General features: G+C 49.6%; 1 protein-coding gene across 1 annotated transcript; it reads right to left on the bottom strand.

Annotated features, from left to right (window-relative positions):
• Positions 1-868: 868 nt before the first annotated feature.
• LOC137361181 (zinc finger protein 256-like) lies at positions 869-14,090 on the bottom strand. The gene is made up of 6 exons (XM_068026104.1): positions 14,017-14,090; positions 12,760-12,906; positions 9,396-9,479; positions 4,683-4,850; positions 1,289-1,458; positions 869-987 (listed from the first exon to the last, which is right to left on the bottom strand). Exons 1-6 carry the CDS (start codon positions 14,088-14,090, stop codon positions 869-871), a joined length of 762 nt encoding a protein of 253 aa, XP_067882205.1.
• Between the last annotated feature and the right edge of the window lie 508 nt (positions 14,091-14,598).

The raw sequence follows: 14,598 nt of genomic DNA, 5'->3' as shown, positions 1-14,598 counted from the left end.
AGGATGACTGAGTGAATCTCTTCCAACTTTCTGAGCAGGTGAACGGTCTCTCCCCAGTGTGAACTCAGTGGTGTATCAGCAGGGAGAATGACCGAGTTAATCTCCCACGAGACTCTGAGCAGATGAATGGTCTCTCCCCATTGTGAACTCACTCTTGTTACAGCAGGTAGGATGTCTGAGTGAATCTCGTACCAGACTCTGAGCAGGTGAGTGGTCTCTCCCAACTGTGAACTCACTGCTGTATCAGCCGGTCGGATGACAGAGTAAATCCTTTCCCACACTCTCAAAGGGGAATGGTCTCTCCCCAGTGTGAACTCACTGGGGTATCAGCAGCGTGGATGACTGAGTGAACCTCTTCCCGTACACTGAGCTGGTGAACGGTCTCTCCCCAATGTGAAATCACTGGTATATCAGCAGGTAGGATGACTGAGTGAATCTCTTCCCACACTATGAGCCGGTGAACGGTCTCTCCCCAGTATGAACTCACTGGTGTATCAGCAGGTAGGATGACTGAGTGAATCTCTGTCCACAGTCAGAGCAGGTGAACTGTCCCTCCCCAGTGTCACCTCACTGGTGTATCAGCAGGTTGGATGACAGAGTGAAACTCTTGCCCACAACCTGAGCAGGTGAACGGTCTCTCCCCATTGTCAACTCACAGTTGTATCAGCAGTTAGGATGACTGAGTGAATCTCTTCCAACAATCTGAGCAGGTGAATGGTCTCTCCCCAGTGTGAACTGACTGGTGTATCATAAGGTAGGATTTCTGAGTGAATCCCATGCCACACTCTGAACAGGTGAACGGTCTCTCCCCAGTGTGAACTCACTGGTGTATCAGAAGGTAGGATGACTGAGTGAATCTCTTCCGACATCATGAGCAGGTGAATGGTCTCTCCCCAGTGTGAACTGACTGGTGTATCATAAGGTAGGATTTCTGAGTGAATCCCATGCCACACTCTGAACAGGTGAACGGTCTCTCCCAAGTGTGAACTCACTGGTGTATCAGAAGGTAGGATGACTGAGTGAATCACTTCCCACACTCTGAGCAGGTCAACGGTCTCTTCCCCATTGTCAACTCACTGTTGTTTCAGTAGGTCGGATGACTGAGTGAATCTCCGACCAGACTCTGAGCAGGTGAATGGTCTCTCCCCAGTGTGAACTCACTGGTGGATCAGAAGGTAGGATGACTGAGTGAATCTCTCCCGACATTCAGAGCAGGTGAACGGTCTCTCCCCAGTGTGAACTCACTGGTGTATCAGCAGGTTGGATGACTGAGTGAATCACTTCCCACACTGTGAGCAGGTGAACGGTCTCTCCCCATTGACAACTCTCTGTTGCATCAGCAGGTAGGATGACTGAGTGAATCTCTTGCCACACACTGAGCAGGTGAATGTTCTCTCCCCATTGTGAACTGACTCTTGTTTCAGCAGGTATGATAACCGAGTGAATCTCCTACTGACACTGAGCAGGTGAATGGTCTCTCCCCAGTGTGAACTCACTGGTGTATCAGCAGGTAGGATGACTTAGTAGATCCTTTCCCTCACTCTGAGCAGGGGAATGGTCTCTCCCCAGTGTGAACTCACTGGTGTATCAGCAGTTAGGATGACTGAGTGAATCCCTTCCCACACTCTGAGCAGGTGAATGGTCTCTACACTGTGTGAATTCACTGGTGTATCAGCAGGTAGGACGACTGAGTGAATACCTTCCCACACTCTGAACAGGTGAACGGTCTCTCCCCAGTGTGAACTCACTGGGTATCAGCATGTAGCATGACTGAGTGAATCCCTTCCCACACTATGAGCAGGTGAACGGTCTCTCCCCAGTGTGAACTCACTGGTGTATCAGCAGGTAGGATGACTGAGTAAATCCTTTCCCACACCCTGAGCAGGTGAAAGCTCTCTACCCAGTGTGAACTCACTGGTGTATCAGAAGGTAGGATGACTGAGTGAATCACTTCCCACACTCTGAGCAGGTGAATGGTCTCTCCCCAGTGTGCACTCACTGTTGTTTCAGCAGGTAAGTTGTCTGAGTGCATCTCCTACCATACTCTGAGCAGGTGAATGGTCTCTCCCCAGAGTAAACTCACTGGTAGATCAGCATGTTGGATGACTGAGTGATTCTCTTCCCACACTCTGAGCAGGTGAATGTTCTCTCCCCATTGTGAACTCATTGTTGTTTCAGCCGGTAGGATGACTGACTGAATCTCCTACCAGACTCTGAGCAGGTGAATGGTCTCTCCCCAGTGTAAACTCAATGGTATATCAGCAGTTTGGATGACTGAGTGAATCCTTTCCCACATTCTGAGAGGGGAATGGTCTCTCCCCGGTTTGAACTCACTGGTGTATCAGCAGGGAGGATGACTGATTGAATCTCTTCCCATACTCTGAAAAGGTGAACGGTCTCTCCTCAGTGATAACTCACTGGTGTATCAGCTGCTAGGATGACTGAGTGAATCTCTGTCCACACTCAGAGCAGGTGAACGGTCTCTATCCAGTGTGAACTCACTTTTGTATCAGCAGGAAAGATGACTGAGTGAATTTCATTCCACACTCTGAGCAGCTGAATCGTCTCTCCCCAGGGTGAACTCACTGGTGTATCAGAAGGTAGGATGACTGAGTGAATCTCTTCCGACACTCTGAGGAGGTGCACGGTCTCTCCCCAGTGTAGACTCACTGGTATATCAGCAGGTTGGATGACTGAGTGAATCACTTCCCACACTCTGAGCAGGTGAACGGTCTGTCCCCATTGTCAACTCACTGTTGTTTCAGCAGTTAGGATGACTGAGTGATTCTCTTCCCACACTCTGAGCAGATGAATGGTCTCTCCCCAGTGTGAACTCACTGGTGTATCAGAAGGTAGGATGACTGAGTGAATCTCTTCCGACACTCTGAGCAGGTGAACGGTCTCTCCCCAGTGTGAACTCACTGGTGTATCAGCAGGTTGGATGACTGAGTGAATCTCCTACCAGACTCTGCGCAGGTGAATTGTCTCTCCCCATTGTGAGCTCACTGTTGTTACAGCAGGTAGGATGTCTGAGTGAATCTCCTATCAGACTCTGAGCAGGTGAATGGTCTCTCCCCAGTGTGGACTCACTGGTGTATCAGCAGGTAGGATGACTGAGTAAATCCTTTCCCAAACTCTGAAAGGGGAATGGTCTCTTCCCAGTGTGAACTCACTGGTGAATCAGCAGGTATGATGACTGAGTGACCCTCTTCCGTGCACTGAGCTGGTGAACAGTCTCTCCCTAATGTCAAATCACTGGTATATCAGCAGGTAGGATGACTGAGTGAATGTCGTCCCACACTATGAGCAGGTGAAAGGTCTCTCACCAGTATGAACTCACTTGTGTATCAGCAGGTAGGATGATTGAGTGAATCCCTTCCACACTCTGAAACGGTGAAAGGTCTCTCCCCAGTGATAACTCACAGGTGTATCAGCTGGTAGGATGACTGAGTGAATCTCTGTCCACACTCAGAGCAGGTGAACTGTCTCTCCCCAGGGTCAACTCACTGGTGTATCAGCAGGTAGGATCACTGAGTGAATCCCTTCACACACTATGAGCAGGTGAACGGTCTCTCCCCAGTGTGAACTCACTGGTGTATCAGCATGTAGGATGACTGAGTAAATCACTTCCCACACTCTGAGCAGGTGAATGGTCTCTCCCCAGTGTGCACTCACTGTTGTTTCAGCAGGTAAGTTGTCTGAGTGCATCTCCTACCATACTCTGAGCAGGTGAATGGTCTCTCCCCAGAGTAAACTCACTGGTAGATCAGCAGGTTGGATGACTGAGTGATTCTCTTCCCACACTCTGAGCAGGTGAATGTTCTCTCCCCATTGTGAACTCATTGTTGTTTCAGCAGGTAGGATGACTGACTGAATCTCCTACCAGACTCTGAGCAGGTGAATGGTCTCTCCCCAGTGTAAACTCAATGGTATATCAGCAGTTTGGATGACTGAGTGAATCCTTTCCCACACTCTGAGAGGGGAATGGTCTCTCCCCAGTTTGAACTCACTGGTGTATCAGCAGGGAGGATGACTGATTGAATCTCTTCCCAAACTCTGAAAAGGTGAACGGTCTCTCCTCAGTGATAACTCACTGGTGTATCAGCTGCTAGGATGACTGAGTGAATCTCTGTCCACACTCAGAGCAGGTGAACGGTCTCTATCCAGTGTGAACTCACTTTTGTATCAGCAGGAAAGATGACTGAGTGAATTTCATTCCACACTCTGAGCAGCTGAATCGTCTCTCCCCAGGGTGAACTCACTGGTGTATCAGAAGGTAGGATGACTGAGTGAATCTCTTTAGACACTCTGAGGAGGTGCACGGTCTCTCCCCAGTGTAGACTCACTGGTATATCAGCAGGTTGGATGACTGAGTGAATCACTTCCCACACTCTGAGCAGGTGAACGGTCTGTCCCCATTGTCAACTCACTGTTGTTTCAGCAGGTATGATGACCGAGTGAATCTCCTGCCAGACACTAATCAGGTGAATGGTCTCTCCCCAGTGTGAACTCACTGGTGTATCAGCAGTTTGGATGACTGAGGGATTCTCTTCCCACACTCTGATCAGATGAATGGTCTCTGCCCAGTCTCAACTCACTGCTGTATCAGCAGGTAGGATGACTGAGTGAATCTCTTCCTACACTCTGAGCAGGTGATCGGTATCTCCGCAGTGTGAACTCACTGTTGTTTCAGCAGGTAGGATGACTGAGTGAATCTCATCCCACACTCTGAACAGCTGAACGCTCTCTCCCCAGTGATAACACACTGGTGTATCAGCTGGTGGGATGACTGAGTGAATCTCTTTCGCACACTCTGAGCATTTGAAAGGTCTCTTCCCAGTGTGAACTCACTGGTGTATCAGCAGGTTGGATGACTGAGTGAATCCCATCCCACTCTCTGAACAGGTGAACGGTCTCTCCCCAGTGTGAACGCACTGGTGTATCAGCAGGCAGGATGACTGAGTGAATCTCATCCCACACTCTGATTTGGTGAATGGCTTCTCCCCAGTGTGAACTCACTGGTGTATCAGCAGGTAGGATGACAGAGTGAATTTCTTTCCCACACTCTGAGCAGCTGAAAGGTCTCTCCCCAGTGTGAACTCACTGGTGTATCAGCAGTTTGGATGACTGAGGGAATCTCTTCCCACACTCGGAGCAGGTGAAAGGTCTCTCCCCATTGTCAACTCAATGTTGCATCAACAGGTAGGATGACTGAGTGAATCTCATCCGACAATCTGAGCAGGTGAATGGTCCCTCCCCAGTGTGAACTCACTGGTGTATCAGAAGGTAGAATGACTGAGTGAATCTCTTCCGACACTCTGAGCAGGTGAACGGTCTCTCCCCTGTGTGTACTCACTGGCGTATCAGCAGAATGGATGACTGAGTGAATCACTTCCCACACTCTGAGCAGGTGAACGGTCTCTCCAGATTGTGAACTCACTGTAATTTCAGCAGGTAGGATGTCTGAGTGAATTCCGTGCCACACTCTGAACAGGTGAACGGTCTCTTCAAAGTGTGAACTCACTGGTGTATCAGCAGGTGGGATAGATTGATTGAATCCCTTCCCACACTCTGAACAGGTGAACGGTCTCTCCACAGTGTGAACTCACTGGTGTATCAGCAGGTAGGGTGACTGAGTGAATCTCATCCCACACTCTGAGCAGGTGAGTGGCCTCTCCCCAGTGTGAACTCACTGGTGTATCAGCAGGTTGGATGACTGAGTGAATCACTTCCCACACTCTGAGCAGGTGAATGGTCTCTCCCCAGTGAGAACTCACTGTTGTTTCAGCAGGTAGGATGCCTGAGTGAATCTCCTACCAGACTCTGAGCAGGTGAATGGTCTCACCCCAGTGTGAACTCACTGGTGTATCAGCAGGCAGGATGACTGAGTGAATCCATTCACACAATCTGAACAGGTGAACGGTCTCTCCCCAGTGCGAACTCACTGGTGTATCAGCTGGTAGGATGACTGAGTGAATCTCTGTCCACACTCAGTGGTGGTGAACGGTCTCTCCAGAGTGTTAACTCACTGGTGTATCAGCAGGTAGGATGACAGAGTGAATCTCTTTCCCACACTCTGTGCAGGTGAAAGGTCTCTCCCCAGTGTGAACTCACTGGTGTATCAGCAGTTTGGATGACTGAGGGAATCTCTTCCCACACTCTGAGCAGATGAATGGTCTCTCCCCATTGTGAACTCACTGTTGTTTCAGCAGGTATGATGACCGAGTGAATCTCCTGCCAGACACTGAGCAGGTCAATGGTCTCTCCCCAGTGTGAACTCACTGGTGTATCAGCAGTTTGGATGACTGAGGGATTCTCTTCCCACACTCTGATCAGATGAATGGTCTCTCCCCAGTCTCAACTCACGGTTGTATCAGCAGGTAGGATGACTGAGTGAATCTCTTCCTACATTCTGAGCAGGTGATCGGTATCTCCGCAGTGTGAACTCACTGTTGTTTCAGCAGGTAGGATGACTGAGTGAATCTCTTCCCACACTCTGATCAGATGAATGGTCTCTCCCCAGTCTCAACTCACTGGTGTATCAGCAGTTTGGATGACTGAGAGAATCTCTTCCCACACCCTGAGCAGATGAATGGTCTCTCCCCATTGTGAACTCACTGTTGTTTCAGCAGGTATGATGACCGAGTGAATCTCCTGCCAGACACTGAGCAGTTGAACGTTCTCTCCCCAGTGATAACTCACTGGTGTATCAGCTGGTGGGATGACTGAGTGAATCTCTTTCGCACACACTGAGCATTTGAAAGATCCCTCCCCAGTGTGAACTCACTGGTGTATCAGCAGGTAGGATGACTGAGTGAATCCCTTCCCACACTCTGAACAGGTGAACGGTCTCTCCCCAGTGTGAACTCACTGGTTTATCAGCAGGCAGGATGACTGAGTGAATCTCATCCCACACTCTGATTTGGTTAATGGCTTCTCCCCAGTGTGAACTCACTAGTGTTTCAGCAGGCAGGATGACTGAATGAATTCCTTCCCATAATCTGAACAGGTGAACGGTCTTTCCCCAGTGTTAACTCACTGGTGTATCAGCAGGTAGGATGACAGAGTGAATTTCTTTCCCACACTCTGAGCAGGTGAACGGTCTCTCCCCATTGTGAACTCACTGTAATTTCAGCAGGTAGGATGACTGAGTGAATCTCCTACCAGACTCTGAGCAGGTGAATGTTCTCTCCCAAGTGTTAACTCACTGGTGTATCAGCAGGTAGGATGACTGAGTGAATCTCATCGCACAATCTGAGCAGGTGAATGGACACTCCCCAGTGTGAACTCACTGGTGTATCAGAAGGTAGGATGTCTCAGTGAATCCCTTGCCACACTCTGAACAGGTGAACGGTCTCTTCCAAGTGTGAACTCACTGGTGTATCAGCAGGTAGCATGACTGAGTGAATCCCTTCCCACACTCTGAACAGGTGAACGGTCTCTCCACAGTGTGAACTCACTGGTGTATCAGCAGGTAGGATGACTGAGTAAATCCATTCCCTCACTCGGAGCAGGGGAATGGTCTCTCCCCAGTGTGAACTCACTGGTGTATCAGCAGGAAGGATGACTGAGTGAATCCCTTCCCACTCTCTGAACAGGTGAACGGTCTCTCCACAGTGTGAACTCACTGGTGTATCAGCAGGTAGGATGACTGAGTGAATCTCATCCCACACTCTGAGCAGGTGAGTGGCCTCTCCCCAGTGTGAACTCACTGGTGTATCAGCAGGCAGGATGACTGAGTGAATCCCTTCCCATAATCTGAACAGGTGAACGGCCTCTCCCCAGTTTGAACTCACTGGTGCATCAGCAGGTAGGATGACAGAGTGAATCACTTTCCCACACTCTGAGCAGCTGTAATGTCTCTCCCCAGTGTGAACTCACTGGTGTATCAGCAGTTGGGATGACTGAGGGAATCTCTTCCCACACTCTGATCTGGTGAACGGTCTCTTCCAAGTGTGAACTCACTGGTGTATCAGCAGGCAAGATGACTGAGTGAGTCTCTTCCCACACTCTGAGCAGGTGAACGGTCTCTCCCGATTGTGCACTCACTGTTGTTTCAGCAGTTAGGATGACTGAGTGAATCTCCTACCAGACTCTGAGCAGGTGAATGGTCTCTCCCCAGTGTGAACTCACTGGTGTATCAGAAGGTAGGATGACTGAATGAATCTCTTCTGACACTCAGAGCAGTTGAACGGTCTCTCACCAGTGTGAACTCACTGGTGTGTCAGCAAGTTGGATGACTGAGTGAATCCCTTCCCACACTCTGAACATTTGAACGTTCTCTCCCCAGTGATAACTCACTGGTATATCAGCTGGTAGGATGACTGAATGAATCTCTTCCCCACACTGTGAGCAGGTGAACGGTCTCTCCCCATTGTCAACTCACTTTTGTATCAGCAGGTAGGATGACCGAGTGAATCTTCTCCTGACACTGAGCAGATGAATGGTATCCCCCCGGTGTGAACTCACTGGTGTATCAGCAGGTAGGATGACTGAGTAAATCCATTCCCACACTCGGAGCAGGGGAATGGTCTCTCCCCAGTGTGAACTCACTGGTGTATCAGCAGGAAGGATGACTGAGTGAATCTCATCCCACACTATGAGCAGGTGAACGGTCTCTCCCTAGTGTGAAATCACTGGTGTATCAGCAGGTAGGATGACTGAGTTAATCCCTTCCCACACTCTGAACATTTGAACGTTCTCTCCCCAGTGATAACTCACTGGTATATCAGCTGGTAGGATGACTGAATGAATCTCTTCCCCACACTCTGAGCACGTGAAAGGTCTCTCCCCAGTGTGAACTCACTGGTGTATCAGCAGTTTGGATGACTGAGTGAATCTCTTCCCGCACTCTGAGCAGTTGAATGGTCTCTCCCCAGTCTCAACTCACTGTTGTATGAGAAGGTAGGATGTCTGAGTGTATCCCTTCCCAAACTCTGAGCAGGTGAAAGGTCTCTCCCCAGTGTGAACTCACTGGTGTATTAGCAGGTAGGATGACTGAGTGAATCTCATCACACGCTCTGAGCAGGTGAACGGTCTCTCCCCAGTTTGAACTCACTGGTGTATCAGCAGGTAGGATAACTGAGTGAATCCCTTCCCACACTTTGAACAGGTGAACGGTCTCTCCCCAGTGATAACTCACTGGTGTATCAGCTGGTAGGCTGACTGAGTGAATCTCTTTCCCACACACTGAGCATTTGAAAGGTCTTTCCCCAGTGTGAACTCAGTGGTGTATCAGCAGTTTGGATGACTGAGGGTATCTCTTCCCACACTCTGAGCAGATGAATTGTCTCTCCACAGTTTCAACTCAATGTTGTATCAGCAGGTAGGATGACAGAGTGAATCTCTGTCCAAACTCTGAGCAGCTGAAAGGTCTCTCCCCAGTGTAAACTCACTGGTGCATCAGCAGTTTGGATGACTGAGGGAATCTCTTCCCACACTCTGAGCAGGTGAACGGTCTTTCCCCCATTCTCAGCTCACTGTTTTATCAGCAGGTAGGATGACTGAGTGAATCTCTTCCCACACTCTGCGCAGGTGAATGGTCTCTCCCCATTGAGAACTCACTGTTGTTTCAGCAGTTATGATGCCCGAGAGAATCTCCTACAAGACACTGAGAAGGTGAATGGTCTCTCCCCAGTGTGAGCTCACAGGTGTATCAGTAGGTAGGATGACTGAGTAAATCCTTTCCCACACTCTGAGCAGGTGAATGGTCTCTCCCCAGTGTGAACGCACAGATGTATCAGCAGTTTGGATGACTGAGTGAATCTCTTCCCACACTCTGATCAGATGAATGGTCTCTCCCCAGTCTCAACTCACTGTTGTATCAGCAGGTAGGATGACTGAGTGAATAACTTCCCAGACTTTGAGCAGGTGAACGGTCTCTTCCCATTGTCAACTCACTGTTGTATCAGCAGGTAGGATGCCTGAGTGAATCTTCTACCAGACTCTGAGCAGGTGAATGGTCTCTCCCCAGTTTGAACTCACTTGTGTATCAGCAGGCAGGATGACTGAGTGCATCCTTTCCCACAATCTGAACTGGTGAACGGTCTCTCCCAGTGTGCACTCACTGATGTATCAGCTGGTCGGATGACTGAGTGAATCTCTGTCCAAACTCTGAGCAGATGAAAGGTCTCTCCCCAGTGTAAACTCACTGGTGTATCAGCAGTTTGGATGACTGAGTGAATCTCTTCCCACACTCTGATCAGATGAATGGTCTCTCCCCAGTCTCAACTCACTGTTGTATCAGCAGGTAGGATGACTGAGTGAATCACTTCCCAGACTTTGAGCAGGTGAACGGTCTCTCCCCAGTGATAACTCATTGGTGTATCAGCTGGAAGGATGACTGAGTGAATCTCTGTCCACACTCAGAGCAGGTGAATGGTCTCTCCCCAGTGTCAACCCACTGGTGTATCAGCAGGTAGGATGACAGAATGCATCTCTTTCCCACACTCTGAGCAGGTGAAAGGTCTCTCCCCAGTGTGAATTCACTGTTGTATCAGCAGTTTGGATGACTGAGTGAATCTCTTCCTACACTCTGAGCAGGTGAACGGTCTCTCCCGATTGTGAACTCACTGTTGTTTCAGCAGTTAGGATGACTGAGTGAATCTCCTACCAGACTCTGAGCAGGTGAACGGTCTCTCCCCAGTGTGAACTCACTGGTGTATCAGCAAGTTGGATGACTGAGTGAATCACTTCCCACACTGTGAGCAGGTGAACGGTCTCTCCCCATTGTCAACTCACTTTTGTATCAGCAGGTAGGATGACCGAGTGTACCTCCTCCTGACACTGTGCAGGTGAATGGTCCCCCCCGGTTTGAACTCACTGGTGTATCAGCAGGTAGGATGACTGAGTAATTCCTTTCCCACACTCGGAGCAGGGAAATGGTCTCTCCCCAGTGTGAACTCACTGGTGTATCAGCAGGAAGGATGACTGAGTGAATATCTTCCCACACTATGAACAGGTGAACGGTCTCTCCCCAGTGTGAAATCACTGGTGTATCAGCAAGAAGGATGACTGAGTGAATCCCTTCCCACACTCTGAACAGTTGAACGTTCTCTCCCCAGTGATAACTCACTGGTGTATCAGATGCTCGGATGACTGAGTGAATCTCTTTCCCGCACTCTGAGCAGGTGAAAGGTCTCTCCCCAGTGTGAACTCACTGGTGTATCAGCAGTTTGGATGTCTGAGTGAATCTCTTCCCGCACTCTGAGCAGTTGAATGGTCTCTCCCCATTCTCAACTCACTGTTGTATGAGAAGGTAGGATGTCTGAGTGAATCTCTTCCCAAACTCTGAGCAGGTGAATGGTCTCTCCCCAGTGTGAGCTCACAGGTGCATCAGCAGGTAGGATGACTGAGTGAATGTCTTCCCAGACTCTGAGCAGGAGAATGGTCTCTCCCCAGTGTGAACTCACTGGTGTATCAGCAGGTAGGATGACTGAGTGAATGTCTTCCCAGACTCTGAGAAGGTGAACGGTCTCTCCCCAGTTTGAACTCACTGGTGTATCAGCAGGTAGGATAACTGAGTGAATCCCTTCCCACACTTTGAACAGGTGTATGGTCTCTCCCCAGTGATAACTCACTGGTGTATCAGCCGGTAGGATGACTGAGTCAATCTCTTTCCCACACTCTGAGCATTTGAAAGGTCTCTCCCCAGTGTGAACTCACTGGTGTATCAGCAGTTTGGATGACTGAGGGAATCTCTTCCCACACTCTGAAGAGATGAATTGTCTCTCCCCAGTCTCAACTCACTGTTGTATCAGCAGGTAGGATGACAGAGTGAATCTCTTTCCCACACTCTGAGCAGGTGAACGGACTCTCCCCTGTGTGAGCTCACTGGTGTATCAGAAGGTAGGATGACTGAGTGAATCTATTCCGACACTCTGAGCAGGTGAACGGTCTCTCCCCAGTGTGCACTCACTGGTATATCAGCAGGTTGGATGACTGTTTGAATTACTTCCCACACTCTGAGCAGGTGAACGGTCTCTCCCCATTGTCAACTCACTGTTGTATCAGCAGGTAGGATGCCTGAGTGAATCTCCAACCAGACTCTGAGCCGGTGAATGGTCTCTCCCCTGTGTGAAATCACTTGTGTATCAGCAGGCAGGAGTACTGAGTGAATCCCTTCCGACAATCTGAACAGTTGAACGGTCTCTCCCCAGTGTGAACTCACTGGTGTATCAGCTGGTCGGATGACTGAGTGAATCTCTGTCCAAACTCTGAGCAGCTGAAAGGTCTCTCCCCAGTGTAAACTCACTGGTGTATCAGCAGTTTGGCTGACTGAGGGAATCTCTTCCCACACTCTGAGCAGGTGAACGGTCTCTCCCCCATTGTCAACTCACTGTTTTATCAGCAGGTAGGATGACTGAGTGAATCTCTTCCCGCACTCTGCGCAGGTGAATGGTCGCTCCCCATTGAGAACTCACTGTTGTTTCAGCAGGTATGATGCCCGAGAGAATCTCCTACTAGACACTGAGAAGGTGAATGGTCTCTCCCCAGTGTGAGCTCACAGGTGTATCAGCAGGTACGATGACTGAGTAAATCCTTTCCCACACTCTGAGCAGGTGAATGGTCTCTCCCCAGTGTGAACTTACTGGTGTATCAGCAGGTAGGATGACTGAGTGAATGTCTTCCCAGACTCTGAGCAGGTGAACGGTCTCTCCCCAGTTTGAACTCATTGGTGTATCAGCAGGTGGGAAGACAGAGTGAATCTCTTTCCCACACTCTGAGCAGGTGAAAGGTCTCTCCACAGTGTAAACTCACTAGTGTATCAGCAGTTTGGATGACTGAAGGAATCTCTTCCCACACTCTGAGCAGTTGAATGGTCTAACCCCAGTCTCAACTGACTGTTGTATCAGCAGGTAGGATGACTGAGTGAATCTCTTCCCACACTCAGAGCAGGTGAACGGACTCTCTCCAGTGTGATCTCACTGGTGTATCAGAAGGTAGGATGACTGAGTGAATCTCCTCCGACACTCAGAGCAGGTGAACGGTCTCTCTCCAGTGTGATCTCACTGGTGTATCAGAAGGTAGGATGACTGAGTGAATCTCCTCCGACACTCAGAGCAGGTGAACGGTCTCTCTCCAGTGTGCACTCACTGGTGTATCAGCAGGTAGGATGACCGAGAATATCTACTCCTGACACTGTGCAGGTGAATGGTCCCCCCGGTTTGAACTCACTGGTGTATCAGCAGGTAGGATGACTGAGTAATTCCTTTCCCACACTCGGAGCAGGGGAATGGTCTCTCCCCAGTCTCAACTCACTGGTGTATCAGCAGGAAGGATGACTGAGTGAATATCTTCCCACACTATTCGCAGGTGAACGGTCTCTCCCCAGTGTGAAATCACTGGTGTATCAGCAAGTAGGATGAATGAGTGAATCCCTTCCCACACTCTGAACAGTTGAACGTTCTCTCCCCAGTGATAACTCACTGGTGTATCAGATGGTCGGATGACTGAGTGAATCTCTTCCCGCACTCTGAGCAGTTGAATGGTCTCTCCCCAGTCTCAACTCACTGTTGTATGAGAAGGTAGGATGTCTGAGTGAATCTCTTCCCAAACTATGAGCAGGTGAATGGTCTCTCCCCAGTGTGAACTCACTGGTGTATTAGCAGGTAGGATGACTGAGTGAATCTCATCCCACACTCTGTGCAGGTGAACTGTATCTCCCCTGTGTGAACTCACTGGTGTATCAGCTGGTCGGATGACTGTTTGAATTACTTCCCACACTCTGAGCAGGTGAACGGTCTCTCCCCATTGTCAACTCACTGTTGTATCAGCAGGTAGGATGCCTGAGTGAATGTCCTACCAGACTCTGAGCAGGTGAATGGTCTCGCCCCAGTGTGAACTCACTTGTGTATCATCAGGCAGGATTACTGAGTGAATCCCTTCCCACAATCTGAACAGTTGAACGGTCTCTCCCCAGTGTGAACTCACTGGTGTATCAGCTGGTCGGATGACTGAGTGAATCACTGTCCAAACTCTGAGCAGCTGAAAGGTCTCTCCCCAGTGTAAACTCACTGGTGTATCAGCAGTTTGGCTGACTGAGGGAATCTCTTGCCACACTCTGAGCAGGTGAACGGTCTCTCCCCCATTGTCAACTCACTGTTTTATCAGCAGGTAGGATGACTGAGTGAATCTCTTCCCACACTCTGCGCAGGTGAATGGTCGCTCCCCATTGAGAACTCACTGTTGTTTCAGCAGGTATGATGCCCGAGGGAATCTCCTACAAGACACTGAGAAGGTGAAAGGTCTCTCCCCAGTCTCAACTCACTGTTGTATCAGCAGGTCGGATGACTGAGTGAATCACGTCCCACACTCTGAGCAGGTGGATGGTCTCTCCCCAGTGTGAACTCACTGGTGTATTAGCAGGTAGGATGACTGAGTGAATCTCATCCCACACTCACAGCAGGTGAACGGTCTCTCCCCAGTGTGAACTCACTGGTGTATCAGCAGTTTGGATGCCTAAGGGAATCTCTACCCACACTCTGAACTGTTGAGTGGTCTCTTCACAGTCTCAACTCACTTTTGTATCGGCAGGTAGGATGACTGAGTGAATCTATTCCTGCACTCCGAGCAGGTGAATAGTCTCTTCCCAGAGTG

This window comes from Heterodontus francisci, unplaced genomic scaffold, assembly GCF_036365525.1.
Source record: "Heterodontus francisci isolate sHetFra1 unplaced genomic scaffold, sHetFra1.hap1 HAP1_SCAFFOLD_374, whole genome shotgun sequence".
NCBI classification, from domain to species: domain Eukaryota; kingdom Metazoa; phylum Chordata; class Chondrichthyes; order Heterodontiformes; family Heterodontidae; genus Heterodontus; species Heterodontus francisci.
Note: the sequence above shows the minus strand (reverse complement) of the source record. Positions and strands in the feature narration are given on the sequence as shown.

Bases quoted from the DNA above. Each gene is read 5' to 3' on its own strand.
- LOC137361181 (XM_068026104.1), bottom strand. From the start codon at position 14,090: ATGGGGGAGAGACCGTTCACCTGCTCAGAGTGTGGCAAGAGATTCCCT. The intron at 9,480-12,759 runs GTGAGTTTACAC...CTGATAAAACAG, and splicing joins TCCAAACTGCTGATACACTA to TGAGCTGAGAATGGGGGAAA. The intron at 988-1,288 runs GTGGGAAGTGAT...TACACCAGTGAG, and splicing joins ACCGTTCACCTGCTCACAGT to TTCACACTTGGGAGAGACCG.